At 41.8% G+C, this 18,608-nt stretch overlaps 1 protein-coding gene across 3 annotated transcripts in view; it reads right to left on the bottom strand.

The window, feature by feature from the left end:
* Window positions 1–16,965, bottom strand: part of PDE8B (phosphodiesterase 8B) — a 182,940-nt gene extending 165,975 nt beyond the window's left edge. For 2 of the 3 annotated variants that reach the window (XM_036409585.2, XM_036409586.2), the window contains exon 1: window positions 16,788–16,965. In XM_036409585.2, the coding sequence (XP_036265478.1) occupies window positions 16,788–16,823 (36 nt within the window). In that variant the 5' untranslated portion in view covers window positions 16,824–16,965. The remainder of the gene's footprint in view (window positions 1–16,787) is intronic. The other variant, XM_036409591.2, reaches the window with a different exon arrangement.
* Between the last annotated feature and the right edge of the window lie 1,643 nt (window positions 16,966–18,608).

Raw genomic sequence — 18,608 nt, 5'->3', positions numbered from 1 at the left:
GTTGAAAAAGAAACTTTCAGCCTATATAGAGGAAAAATATCACTCCAAAGTGAAAGTAAATAAAAGGTTTTTCAGACAAACAAAAATTTAGAAAATTCATCATCAACAATCATACATTATAAGAAAAGTTTTAACAGTTCTTCAAATAGAGAAAAATTATCTGAGAAACATGAATAAACACAAATGAATAAAAAGCATTAAAAGCATAAATATGAGAATAAAAACAAAACACTTTTTCTTATGTTTATTGCTTTTTTAAAACATAATTAACACTATAGCAAAAATAATTACAATGTATTATGGTATATATAAAATATATAGAAACAAAATGAATGATGAAAATAGCACAAAGAATAGCAGGAAGTACATGAAACTATATTGTAAAATTCTTACATTATACACTACATATAATATTATTTGAAAGTACACTATGATAAATGAAAAACTATGTGTTATAAATGTAAGAGCAGCTACTAAGAAAACAAAGAAATAACTAATATGAGATGGAATCATTAAAATTAATTAACATAAAAAGGCAGAAGAAGAGGGAAAATAAAGAGCTGATGGAAAAAATAGAAAACAAATATTAATGTGAAAGCTTTATATTCTACCATATAGGTATTTCTATTAAATTAATATAATTACTAGTTACATTAAATGTAAATGATCTAAGCACTCTAACTAAGTATATATTGGTTTAATCTACAATATTTTAAATATGAAGACACAGCCAAGACCGGTTTGGCTCAGTGGATAGAGCGTTGGCCTGTGGACTCAAGTCCCAGGTTCGATTCCATTAAGGGCATGTGCCTTGGTTGCAGGCACGTCCCCAGTTGGGGGGGGAGGCAGCTGATCAAAGTTTCTCTCTCATTGATGTTTCTAACTCTCTATCCCTCTCTCTTCCTCTCTGTGAAAAATCAATGAAATATATTTTTGAATATGAAGACCCAGGTTATAAGGATGCTCAATGAACTTAGTGAGAACCTCAAAAGCATAAAAAAGAACAAATCAGGAATGAAAGATATAATACACTAACTGAAATAAAGGATAATTTACAGGGAATCAACAGAGTAGATGAAGCTGAGAATCAAATCAGCGATTTAGAATATAAGGAAGTAAAAAAGACCCCATCAGAACTGCAAAACAAAAAAGAAACCAAAAAAAAAAAAAAATGAAGACAGTGTAAGGAGCCTCTGGGACAACTTCAAGCATACCAACATTCTCATCAGAGGAATGCTAGAAGGAGAAGAGAGAGCACAAGAAATTGAAAAAATATTGATAGAAAACCTCCCTAACCTGGTGATGGAAATGCACATACAAGTCCAGGATGCACAGCCCTAAACAAGATGAACCTAAAGAGGCTGACAACAAGACACATCCTATATAATAAAAGCCTAATATGCAAATTGTCCCCTCAGGAGTTCGACCACTCTATGTGCTGACCACTAAGGATGGCACAAAACAAGGTGGGCATTGTCGATGCAGTGCTGGCAGCAGGAGGCAGTGGAGGTCCTGCCAGCCCCCATTGGTCAAGAGCACGACTGCAGTAGGATGGTGCAGCAGGTGTGCAGGGGGTGCCAGGCAAAGGCAGGTGTGAGCTGGGGCCAAATCACCCTGCCAATCACTCTGCAGATGGCAACCAATATGCTGCCTCCCAGCTCCCATATGCAGGTATGATGGTGGCACAGGTAAGGGGATGGCACCAGGCCACGATGGGGTGCCAGGTGGGGCTTTGGGCCTGCAAGGCAGGGGGCATGAGCTGGGGCTGTGAGCCTGGGGGCACAAGCTGGGGCCCAATCCCCACAGGCCACCCCAGTGCATATATTCATGCACCAGGCCTCTAGTGATGATTATAAAATTAAAAAGGTTAAAGACAAAGAGAGAATCTTAAAAGTAGCAAGAGAAAAGCAGTTAGTTATTTACAAGGAAGCTCCCATAGGACTGTCAGCTGATTTCGCTACAGAAACTCTGGGGCAGGAAATATTCAAAGTAATGAAAATCAAGGACCTCTACAACCAAGATTACTTTACCTAGCAAAGCTATCATTTAAAATTGAAAGACTTATGAAGACAAGAAAAAGCTAAAGTTCATCACCACTAAACCAGTATTACATGAAATGTTAAAAGGTCTTCTTTAAGAAGAAGTAGGAAGAAAAATATTTAAAATATGAACAATAAAATGGCAATAATAGGGTTGACATATCTACCAACAATTAAATCTAAAAAACAGAATAAATAAACAAGTAGAACAGAAACAGATTGATAGATACAGAAAACATTTTGACAGTTGCCAGATGGGAGGAGGTTTGGGTGGGGGGAGCAAGAAAGGTGAAGGGATTAAGAAGTACAAATTGGTTGTCACAAAATACTTATGGGAATGTAAAGTACAGCATAGGGAATATTATCAATAATATTCTAATAACTATACATGATATCAGATGGGTAGGATATTTATTGGGACAATTACTTGGTAAGTTACATAATGTCTAATCACTGGGGTATATACCTGCAACTAAAATAATATTGTATGTCAACTATAACTTAAATATTTAAAAAATGGTTTTAAAATAAAACAAGTGGGAAAAGATAATAAGGAGATTGGCCCCATGACAATCATCAAAACTGGGAATGTATACATGAGGTTTACCATGCTACTCTCTGTTTTTGAATATGCTTAAATTTTTCTTTATTTAGAGTTAAATTTTTTAATTAAAAAATAAAGCAAATCAATGTGCAAAAAAAAAAAGTTGGGCTCTTTTCTCACACATCATATATAAAAACTAAAAATGGATCAAAGACTTAAATTTAAAAGCTAAAGTTATAAAAGTCTTAGAAGAAAACATAATAAAATTTCCATGACCTTAGATTTGGCAGTGGTTTCTTAAATATGATACCCAAAGCACAAAAACAAAAGGAAAATAGATAAACTGGACTTCATCAAAACTAGAAAACTTTTGTACATAAAAGGACACTAACAAGAGTGAAAAGACAATCCACAGGGAGGAAGAAAATATTTGAAAACCATATATCTGATAAGGTTGACACTCTAGACACATGTGTCAAACACAAGGCCCGCGGGCCAAATCTGTCCCGCCAGGCCTTGCAATGTGGCCCGCACCGCGCTGTCATCACTGCACTCCGCTGTGTTTCCATCACAATGACAGTTTATGACTGTTCAGTAAACCATTCGGCCCTCGATTTAGGCTGGATTTTAGATTTTGGCCCCTTCTCTAATTGAGTTCGACACCCCTACGTCTAGAATATATAAGAAACTATTTAAAACTCAATTACAAAAAGACAAACAACCAAATTTAAAAAGAGGCAAAGGACTTGAATAGACTTTTCTCCAAAGAATATATACATGTGACCAACAAGCAGTGCAAAGCCATAATGAGATAACACTTCACACTCACTAGAATAACTATAATTTTTTTAAAAGGAAAGTAACAAGATAGCAATGATTGGAAAAACTGGAACCCTTATATATTGTTGCTGGTAGAAATATAAAATCATGAAACTGCTATGGAAAACAGTTTGAAGGTTCCTCAAAAAATTAACCAGAGAATTACCATATGACTCAGCAATTCTATTCCTAGGTATCTCTCCCCAAAAATTGATAAAAAACGTTCAAAAACTTTTAAATGAATGTTCAAAGCAGCACTATTCACAAGAGCCAAAAGGTGGAAATAATTCAAATGGTCATTAACAGATGAATGAATAAGCAAAATGTGGTATAACTACACAATTATTCAGCCATAAAAAAAAAAGTATTGATATGAGATACAATGTTGATGAACCTTGAAAGCATTACGCTAAGTGAAATAAGCCAAACACAAATAACACATACAATGGTTCTATTATAAAAAATATCCAGAACAGGCAAATCCAGAGACAGAAAGCAGCTCAGTGGTTGCCAGGGGCCGAGGGAAGGGGTGAATAGGAGTGATTTCCTAATGGGCATGGGATTTTCTTTTCTTGTGATAAAAATGTTTTGGAACTACATAGTAGTGGTGGTTGCACAACACTGTAAACATAGTTAAAACTATTGAATTGTGTACTTTAAAATGGTTATAATGGTGAGCTTAGTGCTATGTGTATTTACCACAATAAAAAATCAATCCATCAAGTTCACCACTTTAACAGAATAAGGTGGGGGAAAAGTACTATCATCTCAATAGATTGATGGAAAACACTGGACAAACTTGCTACCTATTCATGACAATAACTCTCAACCAGTTATGAAAAGGAACTTTTCAATGTGATAAAAAGCATCTATGAAAAACTTACAGCAAGCATCAAACCTAAAAGTGAAAGATTGCTTTTCTCCAAGATTAGCTACAAGGCACAGATGGGCATTATCACCAAGACTGTATTGGAGGCCCTGATCAGTACAATAGAGGAAAAGAAATAAAACATACTCAGATTGAAAAAGAAAAAGTAGAACTTCATTTATTCACAAAAAACAGCCAAAACCGGTTTGGCTCAGTGGCTTATGGACTGAAAATCTCAGGTTCGATTCCGGTCAGGGCATGTACCTTGGTTGCAAGCACATTCCCAGTAGGGGATGTGCAAGAGGCAATGATCAATAATTCTCTCTCATCGATGCTTCTAACTCTGAATCTCTCTCACTTCACTTCCTCTCTGTAAAAAATCAATAAAATATATTTTAAAAAAACAAAACACAATTGTACACATAGAAAATCCTAAAGATTACAAAAACATCTGCTAAAAGATGTGAATTTAACAAAATCACAATACAGGTCAGTGAACAAAAATTAATTGTATACCATGTACTAACAATAAACAATTGAAAACTGAAATTGAAAATGTTATTTACAATGATATTAAAAAGCATAAAAATTTCTCCCTAGATCTTCACACTGAAAGCTACAACACACTATTAAGAGAAATTAGGAATTTCTAATTTAATAGATATATTATGTAAATGTCCTTGAATTAGAAAACTCAATATTGCTGGTATGTCAATCTCCCTCAATTGATCTGTAGGTGCAATACAATTCCAACCAAGCCAGAGCAGGACTTCATTTTTGTAGAAATTGGTAAAGTAATTCTAAAATTTGTATAGAAATGCAAAGAATCTAATATAGCCAAATGAACTTTGAAAAAAAAGAAAATTGGAAAATAAATAATACTTGATTTTTTATATTTAATATAATTTTTTAAATTTAATATAATTTTTTAATTTAATATAATATATAGTAATCAAGACAGAGTGGTACTGGCATAAGACAGACAAATAAATCAATGGAACAGAAGAATGTCTACATATAAACTCATATTTTTAGGAGAAATTGATTCACAATGAAAGTGCCATGATAACTAAATGGAGAAAGTATAATTTTTTAAACAAGTGTGCTAGAATGATCAGATAGCCATATGCAAAAGCAAAATAAATAACCTTCAACTCTTACCCTACACCATACACAAATCTTAACTTGATCTCAGAACTAAAGAAGCTAAAACTAAAAGATTTCTAGAAGTAAACACAGAGACAAAGATTTCTTAGAAAGAATATAAATGCATAGACCATAAAAAGAAGATAAACTGAAATTCATCAAAATTGTAAAAGTCTGCTCTCATATTTAAAGACTGGTATCAAGAATATATAAAGCCCCAGCCAGGTTGCTCAGTTAGTTGAGCATCATCATCCAGTAGATCAAAAAAGTTGCGGGTTTGACTCCAGGTCAGGGCACATACCCAGGTTACAGGTTCAATTCCCGATTATGGTGTGTGGGGGAGGCAATTGATCGATGCTTCTCTCTCACATTGATGTTTCTCTCTCTCTCTTCCTCTGTCTGAAATCAATAATAAAGAATACATTTCAAAAAAAATCTTATAATAAATAAAGGCAAATAACTCAATTATAAATTGGACAAAACATTCAGAATATACTTCAAATATAAAACATTAAAATGGCTAGTAAGCACATGGAAAAAAATGCTCAGCAGTCATTAGTCATCAGTGAGATACAAATAAAACCACAATGTGCTATCACTATACATCCATTAAAATGACTTAAATGTAAAAGACTGACAATACCAAGTGATAACAAAGATGTAGAGCAACTGGAATGCTCATACATTGCTGATGGGAATGTAAATTAGTACAATAACTCTTGGAAATCAGTCTGACAGTGTTTTATTAAACAACTAGAGGCCCAATACACAAATTTGTGCACCAGTGAGGTCCCTCGGCCTGGCCTGCACCCTCTTGTAATCCGGGACCCCTCTGAGGATATTGGACTGCCAGTGTCAGCCTGATCTCTGCAGGCCAGGCAGAGGAACCCCACCAGTGCACCAACCCATGCTCCAGCCTCTAGTATGCATATAAGATCTTTGGTTAATCTCTTCCTACCTCTACCTCTTCCTTCCCCTCTGAGATTCATCAGTCTGTTCCATGTTTCCATGCCTGTGCATTGAGCGTCTGCCCCCTGGTGGTTAGTGCACATCATAGCTACTGGTTGAACAGTCAAGAGGTTGCTTAGGCTTTTAGATATATAGATATTTACCAGATAACCATGAAGTTTCACTTCTAGGTATTCAACCAAGAGAAATGAAAACATATGCCCAAAGGCTTGTCCACAGAAGCTTTTAAAATGATAGTCAAAAACTGGAAACAATGCAAATATTCATTACCAGGTGAATAAATAAATGAATTATAGCACATTTATAATATGTAATACTACTCAATGATAAAATGTGATAAACTACTGATACACATGGCAACATGGACGAATCTCAAAATCATTACACAAGGTGAAGGAAGACAGACACAAAAGGCTACATTTATGATTTTGTTGATATGAAACTCCAAAAAAATATAAATCTAGTCTACTGGAATAAACAGATCAGTGGCTACTTGAAATTTATGGTAAGGATTGAGAATTGACTTGAGAGTTCTTTCCTACTTTACCTCCTCTGGGGCACATACCACCATCTGACTTTTCTCTCTTTCATTCTTCAGCATCTACGCACACCGGAAGGTAAACCCCAAGAGGTGAGAAACTTTGTCTGACTCATGCTGGATGCTCAGTTATTACTTGTTGCATGAGCAACAGGAGCCTGCTCCTTCTACAGATGATAAAGCAGAGGAAAGAAGTGACCATCCTCAGCTGCCTGCACCTTTCTCCACTGCTGCGGCTCTCAATGACTTCCGATCTTGCGTGGACAGAGACAAGTCCTACAGACCAAGTGTATGACCCTAAAGGCAGTGTTTTGGAAGGGACAAGAAGGCCAGCTACACCTGGGCCAAGGCAAGAGGCCATCTGGGTGTTTGAGGCAGGCAGAGATGGACAACTCAGTGGTCCTCTCCCTCCCACCTCTAAGGGCCACATTTTCCACCCCAATGTGCCCACCAAACTGCAATAGCACAACAAGATATCAATTCTCTCAGCTCTCGGGCCATCCATGCAGGATGGAGTGCACACAGAGCCTGCTCCCTGACTCCACTGTTCCAGATAGCACTGTCATTGTCCTCTACATGCGGTGATGCAAAAGGGTTGGGACACAGTGCACTGTGTTCTTCCTCCAAGCAGCCCACCCCTCTACTTCTTTCACTATCTTCTCCCACCTTCCTGCTTCCCTTCCTCCTGTGCAACCCCTGCAGCCACAGGATCTGGGTGAGCTGTGGCCTTTCTGACAGAATGTATTCCCACAACATGAGTGACAGCTGGTTGAGAACTCTGATGCATGCCATGTCATGAGATCTGAAATGCCCTCCCTTAAAGGAAAAGCCTGCTCAATAAAAGACAGATGGTGAAAACACATCAGTGGCTCCTGTCCCTCAGAAAATGCTAGCCTGGGATAAACCCGAGTTCTTCCTCTTCGAGACCTGAAAATGTGTATTAGAAAGATTATGTTCTTCAGGCAGAAAAGCTGTTCAATGGGCTGTTTGATAAAGAGGCTCATAGTAAACCCTTTGTCAATATCATTTATCTCAATCTTGCTAGGACAGGATCTAGAACTCCTCAACCTTCTAAAGCACTCAGATTACCAAGAAAATCTGTTGTGCAGTTTTCAAAACAGAAAAACAAAAATTGATGAAAGCTACCTGAAGAATTTAATTTTCCCCTTTAAGTTCCATTGCATTGTAAGGAAGAAGATCTTGAGAATTTTCTTAAAAAAAAAAAAAAAAAAAAAAAAAAAAAAAAAAACTAAACTAAATGAAACTAGAAAACTTTTCCCACTATTTAATAAGCCACGGCTAATTGCACATATGTACAAGGTAAATAACTCATGCAGTATTAACACATTTATTAGGTCACTTTCCCAACCATTTTCTCAGTAATGCTCTCCCTAGATCTCACTCAGGAGTAATATTTACAGTGGAGAATATTGCCTGGCCATATGTGCTACAAAATTGCTTTCTCACCCACTTGTATATCAGTTTAATTTTCTTAGTCATCTAGGAAAAATTTTGAAAACTCAATGATCAACTAGGGTAGGGACTGGCATACGGCAAGCAAGGCAGCTAAGCCACAAAATGTATCACTCTCAGATGCTGGCCCTGCACTTGAGGGCCTCCTTAAGTTTTATTTCCTAGCCTCCTCACTCCTAAGGAGGCATGCAATCTCTGGGTTGAGCAAGTGACCTGAGTCACCAATATGGAAGCTGGGGTCAGACAATACAAAGGTCAGAGGAGGTGTGCCTTGGTGTCGGCAGGGGGAAACGGACTGCTTGAAAGCCAGGGCCCCTGGGTTCCGTTCCCTTCTTCAAAACTTTTGCCATATATCATCAAATCTAAGACACCGTCACTTTATGTACTGCTAAGGAAAAAGTGTTGCTCATTAAACTATGATATAATGGCCTAATGACAGTCCTATACTTATGCTATAAGAATTGGCCCAGCTAGTGTGGCTCAGTGGTTGAGCATCAACCAGTGAACTAAGGGGTCACCAGTCTGGGCACATGCACGGGTTGTGGGCTTGATCCCCAATAGGGGGCGTGCAGGAGGCAGCCCATTGATGTTTCTATCTCTCTATCCCACTCCCTTCCTCTCTCTCTAAAAATTGATAAAACATATATACTGAGTGGCCAGATTATTATGATCTCTGAACGCATAATAATTTGTCACTCAGTGTATATCTTTAGAATAAAAGGCTAATATGCAAATTGTCCCCTCCACCAGGAGTTCGGCCAGCAGGCAGGCCGGCCAACCACCCATATCCCCTCTCCCCTGACCAGGCTGACTGGACCCCACCCATGGGTGAATTCATGCTCCGGGCCTCTAATATATATATATTAGAGATCATAATAATCTGGCTACTCAGTGTATTTTTTTAAAGATACAAAAATTGGTCCCACTAGCCTCTCACAACTTGAAATTTTTTCATATATACTGAGGAATCAGGTCATTCCTCTTGCCTTTGGATTTGTTATTTGACAATGTGATAGGTAATCCTTTTGCACCTATCTAAATAAAACATGAATCTAGCTTTACGTACTGGCGGGTACCTTCTCTTTATTGAAAGCACTTGCCTGCTACTTTTCAAAAGGCAAAACAAAACAAATTGCATCATTCCTCCAATGACAAATATTTGTTTTTATCAATATCGAAATAGACCCCATGGTCTATTTCCTTGACTCTGTATAACCATGTAAACAATGTTTTGTTTCAAAGCCAAATCACGATGGAACTTTTGGAAGTCATTTTAATCAGCAATTAAACTCAACACATACTAGCAACAATGCACCTACGTCGATTGAAATATAAAATGGGTTGAAAAGATTAAAACCTAAAACTGAGTGGACCCATTCATTGGCAATGACAAGTGCATCACAACCACTGCCAGACCAAGACAAATCGACTGGGTGCTGTTCCACCAGCAGCAGGTGATCACGAATTCAGACTGCCAACAAGTCACAAGACACACTCAGCTTTAATCTAGCATGCCACTCAGCTTTATGGTAAGAAAAGGGGCAGGAATAAAGTTCGCACAGTATCTGCTGTCCTATAGGGAGGCCCTGCAACTACCCACAATGCAATCTTTGCTTCCTTCCGCCTCATGGGGGATGGACAGCTGCTGGGGATGAGGTGCATGGTTCCCCGATCCCAGGAGAGTCACTGGCTTGGTACCCCACCGGCCTCTAGACTGCTCCAGTCCCGCAGGCCCAAGGCCACATGACAATTCCAACCTCTCCCCATCCGGGTGCAGTCCCAGGAGTCTGCACAGTAAGTTTCACAATAAGACAGATAATCCACTGCAGGTGTTGAGCAAATCCACACGTATCCGAACTCCTACGTTTCCACGGAAAGATGCTGTGAGAAGTAAGTCTGCAGTCATCTTCACAGACAGGTTAATAGGAAAAGTTCCCAGGCCTAACTCTCAGGTGCCATGGACCGTGGAACTTGTCCCAATTTCAGGGTCATTACACTGGGAAAGGGAACATGGCAGAAAAAAAAACAGAAATGCTGCTTTTATAAATCATGTTAACTGCCAACCCGAGTTGCCTCAACTGAAGTGTGGATGATAATGTTAAGGGACTATTTAAGGGAACAGTCTTGTGTTTGTGTTCCGCTCTCAAATCTAATTGTGAGCCTATGACTTTAATGGATGTGAGCTGTTGGTGTTTTAAAGTGGTCATGCAGTGACTATCACATAAGGCACACGTGCCTCTCAGGCATGCACTGGAAGCTCGGGCAGCTTGCGTAGCAGAGCCCCTGGGTAATCTGTGCGCTTGGGGCATGGTCTCAGGCAATCACATTGGGCCTGAAGGGTGCCAGGAGCTTCCAAAATTGCAAATAATAACAGCCACCGTTTTTTATACTCCAGTGCAGTGGTCGGCAAGCTCATTAGTCAACAGAGCCAACTATCAACAGTACAATGATTTAAATTTCTTTTGAGAGCCAATTTTTAAAAACTACATAGATAGGTACATTGTTATTAACTTAATTAGGGTACTCCTAAGCTGGCCTTTGCTAAAAACTCAAGGGGCCAAAGAGCCGCATGTGGCTTGTGAGCCACAGTTTGCCGACCACTGCTCTAGTGTATGCCAAGCACTCTACTTTCTTTATCTCACTTAATTATGACAACAACCCTATGAGGCATTACTATTGCCGTATGAGGAAACACTGCTGATATGGATGGAAAAAATAGATTTCATGAAAAGTAACCTCCCAAGGTGATCTGATCACAAACTCCTAACTGGGCAGGTCACGGTGGATAGTCGTGCCCTAGACATATAACCTTTTAATAAAAGCTTTATCTTTGCTTTAAGGAAGCCATGTCCATTGTTTCTGTGCATCTAGGTTGACACACTTTCGAAATAAACTGCAACCATCTGCAAGAGACCCCATCATCTTGTTCACTATCCCGTAATCCAATCTCCACCTTGCTTCCCCCCTCCCCCCATCTCCATGCAATCTTCCTTAATTACAAATGCGCACAAGAAACTGCAAACTGTTATTCTCTGGAGCATCTGAGATTTTGCTCTCCAGCATATGTCGTCAGTTTGGCTCAAATAAACTTATTAAAATTCTCTGCATGTTTGGGTGCTCTTACATTGACAATGGCAAATGGTGGCGCTGGAATTAGGAGGTCTGCTTCGGCGTTCCTGCTCTCAACCACCATGCTCCCCATCTCTCCCCTGCAGCCACCCTGACTCGCATTAGATTCAATGCCATTAATAAAAGGTTACGAAGTAGCAGCATTGTGCCCCTTTAAATAACAACCAGGAAACTCAGAAAATAACACTTTCGTTAATCAATGGGGGAGGGGGGGAATGTGATGTGAAGAGGGAGAAGACTCCATAATGTGACATCAGAAGCAAATTGGTCTCCTCAAAAACAAGGTGGCTGAACCTCAGTTCACTCTGACAGAGACAATGTGTTACGTGCTGAGTTGTGCCCCCTTACCCCAAAATTCACAGATTGAAGTCCTAGCCCCTAATACTTCCGAATGTAACCGTATTTGGAGATAGGGCCTTAGAGTTGGTGACTAATATAAAATAAGGTTATGAGAGTGGGTCCTATTCCGGTATGTCCGGTGCCTTTGGAGGAAGGGGTTAGGACACAGACAGAGAGAAGACCATGTGAAGACGCAGAGAGAAGATAGGGAAGGGCAGCAGGATGTGCCACCCCAAGATATCCCTCTTTGGCATCAGGATTATTTTGAGCTGATCGTTTTTTTCAGAAACCGCAGAGGGGAGGAGCTCTGAAAACAGAGAAGTTGCCCTTTTCCAAGGAAAGGTTGCATTAGAAAGGGGCCTGTACCAGGAAGAGAGCTATTACCGGAAACCACGTACGCATCTGAGAGACTTATCTGCATGGCAGGGCAACCTTTGTTCACCAAACATTTGCTCTTCTCACCTTTCACGCTTGATGCCCCAGATCCTATTTCTCTCCTTGGCTCGGGTATCTTAGCTCCTATGTATGTAAGTAGGTGTATAAGCCTCAATTGTCTGGCTGCCTTTTGAGCCTTGTATCTTCTGATCAAAGTTTTTCTTCTGTTAATCTGTCTTTTATTATGGGGGAAGGGTGGGTCTCAGCCAAGAACCTAGAAGAGTGGAGGGAAAATTATTTTTCCTCCCCTAGGGTGGCCACCTACCAGCCAAGGAGAGAGGCTCCAAGAAGAAACCAACTCTGCCGACAACTTGATTGCGGACTTAGAGCCTCCAGAACAGAGAGGAAATCGGTTTCTGTTGTATGAGCCCCTCACTTTGTCACGGCAGCCCTAGCAAACGCATGCGCAATGCTATGTATTCACCATGCCATTTCCTCTTGCTGTACACAGGAAACAACATTTCCAAGTTTCCATGCATTGGAGTGAGCTCCATGTAACTAATAGTGACCTAAGGACTACAAATAAAAGAAATATGTTTCATTTCCGGTCGGAGGCATTGAAGAGGAGATGTTAATTTCCACAGTCTCCCTCCTCCCCTGCAAGGGACCATGGAAACTACATGTTCTAGACCAGGGATTTTTAACCCAAATGCCATAAGGATTTTCAAAACAAGCAATACTTGACTATCTAATCAGGGGCACTGACCTCTTTTCCCTTAGATTGTCAAACAAAAAGATGACAACAGCCAACACAACAATAACAGTCCAGTGTGAATGAGTCAAAATTATACCCATTTTTTATCAGATAGGAAAAAAATAGTTTGGTGTGCAGCAGAATTTTAGTTATTAGCTTATGTGTGCCAGGATGTGAAAAAGGTTGAAACTCACTGCAGTTACAAAATGGTAGAGTGCCCGCTGTCAGGCTGGCCCCTACGTAATTGTGTGGAGCTGGGAACTCTGCTAACCTGCTTTGGACATAAAATGGGAATGAGAAATAAGCAACTGAGGCTTCAGGGTTAATTTGTAACTGCAGCCTAGCCTCATCTCACTCAGAAAAGCCAGAGTACCAAAAACAGGTATTTCATGTGCCATTAGGTGAAAGCACATTAATTTTCTGTTTTTGTAGGTTAAAAAATAGTCACATCTAGAAAAATTTCATTTGTTCAACTTCTGGTTGTACATATTTCCACAAAAGACATTGGCAATAAGACCTACCATCCCTAGTTTACAGATGACACATCTGAGACTCATTCAGATTCACTGATTTACCAAAAGCCCAAAAATATGTTAGCAGAAGAACTGGAGCATAAACGAGAATTACATTTCTTTTTGTGAAGGCAAGTTGGAGTATCTATTAGAAAGTACATATCCAATAGTAACCATGCTCTTTCACATAGCAATTCCACCCACCAGGAATATCTGAGAACAGGCGTACACAAATATACACTGAGTGGCCAGGTTATTATGAGCTCTGAATGCATAATAATCTGGCCACTCTGCGTATATCCTATATAATAAAAAGCTAACATGCAAATTGTCCCCTCGACCAGGAGTTTGACCAGGAGGCAGGCCAGCCAATCGCCCATGTTCCTTCCCCCTGGCCAGGCTGGCCGAATCCCACCCATGCACAAATTCATGCACGGGTGGGGAGATTATTATGCGTACAGAGATCATAATAATCTCATATAAATAAGAATATTCATTAAGCTGGCACTATATATTTGATTATGAAAATTTAGAAATATTCCAAATGCTCATCCACAGGAAATTGCTTAAATAAACTATGGTTCGTCCATTTGCACTCTATTCAAGTGTTTAAAAGAATGAGGTCAATCTTTTTGCTCATGTGAAAAGATAACCAAGTCATATTGATAAAAACAAGAAAGGATAAATCAGAAAAGGAAAATTACCACTCATAAAAGATTTACTAACCTCCAAGCACTGACCCTGAGTAGGTGCATTTTGGCCTCCCTTGCTCCCCCCTCTTGCATATTGCTTAGATCAGTGTAAATAAACCCAAGTGGCTGGTCCTATCACCTACCCTCTGTAATCTCAGGCAAGAAGCTTCAGTTCCTTTGCCTCTAAAACTGAAAAAAAATAATAATAGTACTTCCTTCAGAAGATACTAACAGGATACCATGAGAATATGTACAAAAACTGGGTAGAAAGATGCTTGGCACATAGGAAGTGCTTAATAGATATTCATCATTAGGGTACTGATGATGATGATACTCATCTCTGAAACCAGAAAAAAAATGTTTTCTTATAGTTTGTGTTGTGTTTATTTCTGCTTTTTTTTTTAATCTCTTCAAACAAATTATCTAAAAAGAAAACATAATAAATCACCTTACTCGTTTCCCTCCCTGAAATTAAATAAAAAGACAATCAATTCTAAAAATATTAGGCATTCCAATATTTAATATAGATTTTATTGTTTCATTACCAAACTGATAAGCTGCCTTTCAGAAAAGACAATATTAACGGAGTCATTCACATGTAAATAAACTGCTTATCAGGTATAACCTCCACAACATTTGCTGCACACTCAGCCCTCTTTCACAGAGGGATCCATCTGGGGCTTCTCTCCTCATTTCTTTAACAAGGTTTTATGGAAAGGGTCTTTCAAATGCAGAGTAATAAGTTTTATGCAATCACCCTCTAACTTAAATAGGACTTTCTATTTGAGGTCCTTCACAGTGTGTTCTTAGTATTAACTAAACAGGCTTATATCCACAGACAGAAAGCCTGAAAGATTTGGGTGGCTCTATAAGCAGAGTGGTATTAAAATGCAAATCACCCACAGTTCCGATCCAGCATCTTTTCAGTCCATGGATGCTCTGTGGAACCAGTACAATCTAGACTACAAAGAACTGCTGAGCATTCGTAGACTGTCTAAGCTTGGCAAATCACTGCCACAGTGGACCCCAGCATTAAAGCCTTTTTGTGGCAGCTGAGGCCCAGCAAGGTTGTGTGGCTTGCTAAAGTTGCACAGCTTGGTATAATTAGAGCTGGAACTGGCTTCCTAATGCATGCTCTTTCCACTGCTGCTGAATTATCCTTCTCCAATTTTTTGCTTCTTGGAAAACGGAGCTAGGTTGAAATAGCTCAGTCAAGGTCCCAGGGGCAGTCAAGCAGAACTTACAGTGCCAGCCCACAGATTATAAAATCCTAGAGGGAAAGTCCTCTGCCCCTCACCTACCCACGATGTACCCTGTGTAAATGTTTTTCTTGACTCTCTCCCAACACAAGATTTGAAGGAAGTCTCTCTTCTACAATAGATTAGCACTGCGTGTGTTTAAAACTTCAGGTTCTGACACCCGCATCAGGAGCTCCCAGAGCAGGCACGCCCTCCAGCGCCCTGACCTGGTAGTGGCCTGCACAGGTTGCAGGGGCAGAAGTTGCAGGGGCTGCACTGTGGTGGTGGCCCTGCAGCCCTAGGGACTCACAGTCCGTCCATCGCAACTCGCCAGCGACCTTTCTCTGTGGTTGGCAACCTGGAGCCAGACAACGGGTGTCAGACTGAACTAGAAGCAGAATGGATGGGCACGGCTAACCTAGAGGCTATCCAGAGAAGCCTGCTGAAGGCTGCGGACCCCTACTCAAGCCTTTGGAAGGCTGGTGCATGCCTCACCTGCAGCAACAACAGTCCAGGGGGTCGTGTCTACACTTGATCCTGGAAACTACGTGCACTTCAGGTGACACTGTCCCCTTGGACAAGGCGCCCGTCCCTGAGCCTCAGACCGGTCTCGCTGGCCCTTGCCTGCGACCCACGGCACGCGTCCCTTCTTTGTGCCTATGTTCCTTCTTCCCGACGACACGAGGCGGGCAGTTTGAACCTCACGCTGGGTCTGTCTGCCCAGCCAGCTCAGTCCCGGGCGCTCCGCGCAGGTCAAAGTGGGTTCCGGGATCACTGAGTCCAGAGCGCGTCAGTGAGGGCGCTGAAGCTCCACTCCCCAGGACACCCCGCTCCTCTCCTCGCCGGGGTCTGGGGCCCTGGGGGGTTAGCTTCCCAGAAGGGGAGGCAGGTACACAGCCACAGGAAGCGCGGAGAGGAAAGCAGGGGCACCTGGCGCTCAGGGCGCGGGCACTCGGGGCGCAGCAGATGCCAGTGGCAAAGCGCGCGCGCGCGACAGCAGTACAACCCAGGACAGCTGCTGGTGGGCCACTGTTATTTTTTTAAACTTATTTTTCCTAAGTTTAAGCCCGGTAGTTACACCAGTCAGTAGTGGTGTTTCCCTCCTAGAAATGACTAAGGGCGTAGGGCACCGGGAAGGGAGTTGGGCACGGGGACACCTAGAGACTAGTGGGGGAAAGAAACGGGGGGTAAAAAAGAACCCTTCCCACATTGGGGGTGCTGAAAGGGGACCCGGGGACAGCTCCAGGTGTCTGCCTGTGCCCCCTGCGCGCCTACCCAGCTCGCCCCGAGCGCCGGGTGCCCGGTGGAGGGGGGCAGCCCTTGGACGCGCAGACCCCGCGCGGGACGCTCACCTGGCGGGCACCTGGCCCGCAGCGAGGACGGTCCATGCCCGCAGCGGGCGGCTGCCGGGCGCCCTGGTGGTGCCCTTGCCCCTCACCGCAGCCAGGCACGGAGGGCACAGGGGTGGCGCTGCACCCTGCTCCCCAGGTCTGGGGCCCACGTGAAGGTCTGCGGATCAGACGGACTCTGGCTGCTAGCCTGAACCTCTTGGAGCCTTCACTCCCAAGGCACAGGCATGTCCGAGGCCGGACGGTGCCTGGGTCCTAGCGCCCCTCCTGGGGTGTGGAGCCCCGACTTTGAGCCTGATTAAAGCTCTCCCCCTCCCCCTACCCCCACCCCGGCCCCCAACTTCCCCAGGGGCTCCGCTCCCAGCAGAGCTTCTCCTACCCCAACCCCCACCTTCCCCGCAGGGAATTCGAGTCTTGAGGGAGCCTTTCTTGGGACTCGTGACCAGCAGGCTCCAGCCTCCTCCTCACCGCGCCCACCCTTCTCTACTCTCACCTCCTGGTGCCTAGATCCCCAAGAAAACGCTGAAGGTCAGATTTTCCTCATTCCCCAATTCAAATCTGAGCACACTACCATTTTAGAGACGCTAAAATTAGAGACCTTGAAGATATATAGCAAAGATCCTTCTTCCTCCCAGCAAAGGAGGACTTTGGTATTCAGATGAATACATAAACGCTGTCTGGGTGTGTCTGCGGACTATCCCTCCATCTTCACTGTGTGGCAGCTAACCCACTTGAGTCAAACCTGAATCCAACCCAAGGTGCTGCGCCTCCTCCTGGCCCTCTCCCAATCTGTCTAAGGAGCTGGAATCAAGAGACTGGGCAGATAGGAAGCTCTTAGGCACTTTCAAAAAGCAATCTTGTCCTGCTCGCTTTCTCATCCAGAGAGGCTGATGAGATTTCTAATTGCAGAAAAAGGAAAGCAAGTCATTTTGTAGAAGTAAAACCTAGTTCATAGGACACAAAGAGAGATAAGAAGAAACTTTATTATTTTGGTGTTAGTCATAATCTATAAAGGTCTTTGATAAGGTAGGAGACTTTTTATAGACATTTTTTTAAGGAGGTCAAAGTATTTTCTCCCAGAAGCACTCTTCTCTGTGTGAACTCTAAGCCGGTCCCTAATTATCCTGGTGTCCATGCCTTTGTGGAATACCCTTCCCTTTGCAGAGGGGGAGGGGGGCTTATGACTTGCTTGCTACCCACCGAGTATGGCAAAAGTGATGAGGTGTCACTTCGTTATATTATATTACAGTGATTATATTACAGCCTTACTAGGAGATTCTCTCTTGCTGGCTTTGATAAAGCAAGAAGTTGGGGGACCATGTGACATGAACTAATGGTGCCACTGGCCAAGAGCAGAGGCTCTTAGTCCAACAAACTGAGAGGAACTATATCCTGCCAAGGACCAGGGGAGTTTGAGAATGAACCCTTCCCTAGTTGAGCCTTGAGATGAGAGGCTGCAGCCCCAGCTAACCCAGACCCAACCAAGCCATGCCCAGGCTTCCGATCCACAGAAACTGGGAGATAATAAGTCCCTGCGTCTTATGGTCCAAATATAGCCTACACATATACTTTAAAAAAAACGTTTTTTTACTTGCCCGGCTCTGTGTGGTCTCTGTGTGCTTGCCCGGCTCTAAAATGGTTCTAAATGCTGCTGTTTACTTTACAGGGTTGATTACATGTGTTTATGACTGTGATGTTGGGTTTTAATGCACATAAAATATTTTAGGACACTATTTGTTTCAGAATCTTTTTTTCTTCATTTCCCTTCTCTAAAAACTGGTGCGTCTTATGGTCCGGTGTGTCTTATGGTCCGAAAAATACGGT

Source organism: Pipistrellus kuhlii, unplaced genomic scaffold (genome assembly GCF_014108245.1).
Source record: "Pipistrellus kuhlii isolate mPipKuh1 unplaced genomic scaffold, mPipKuh1.p scaffold_m20_p_4, whole genome shotgun sequence".
Taxonomy (NCBI): domain Eukaryota; kingdom Metazoa; phylum Chordata; class Mammalia; order Chiroptera; family Vespertilionidae; genus Pipistrellus; species Pipistrellus kuhlii.
Note: the sequence above shows the minus strand (reverse complement) of the source record. Positions and strands in the feature narration are given on the sequence as shown.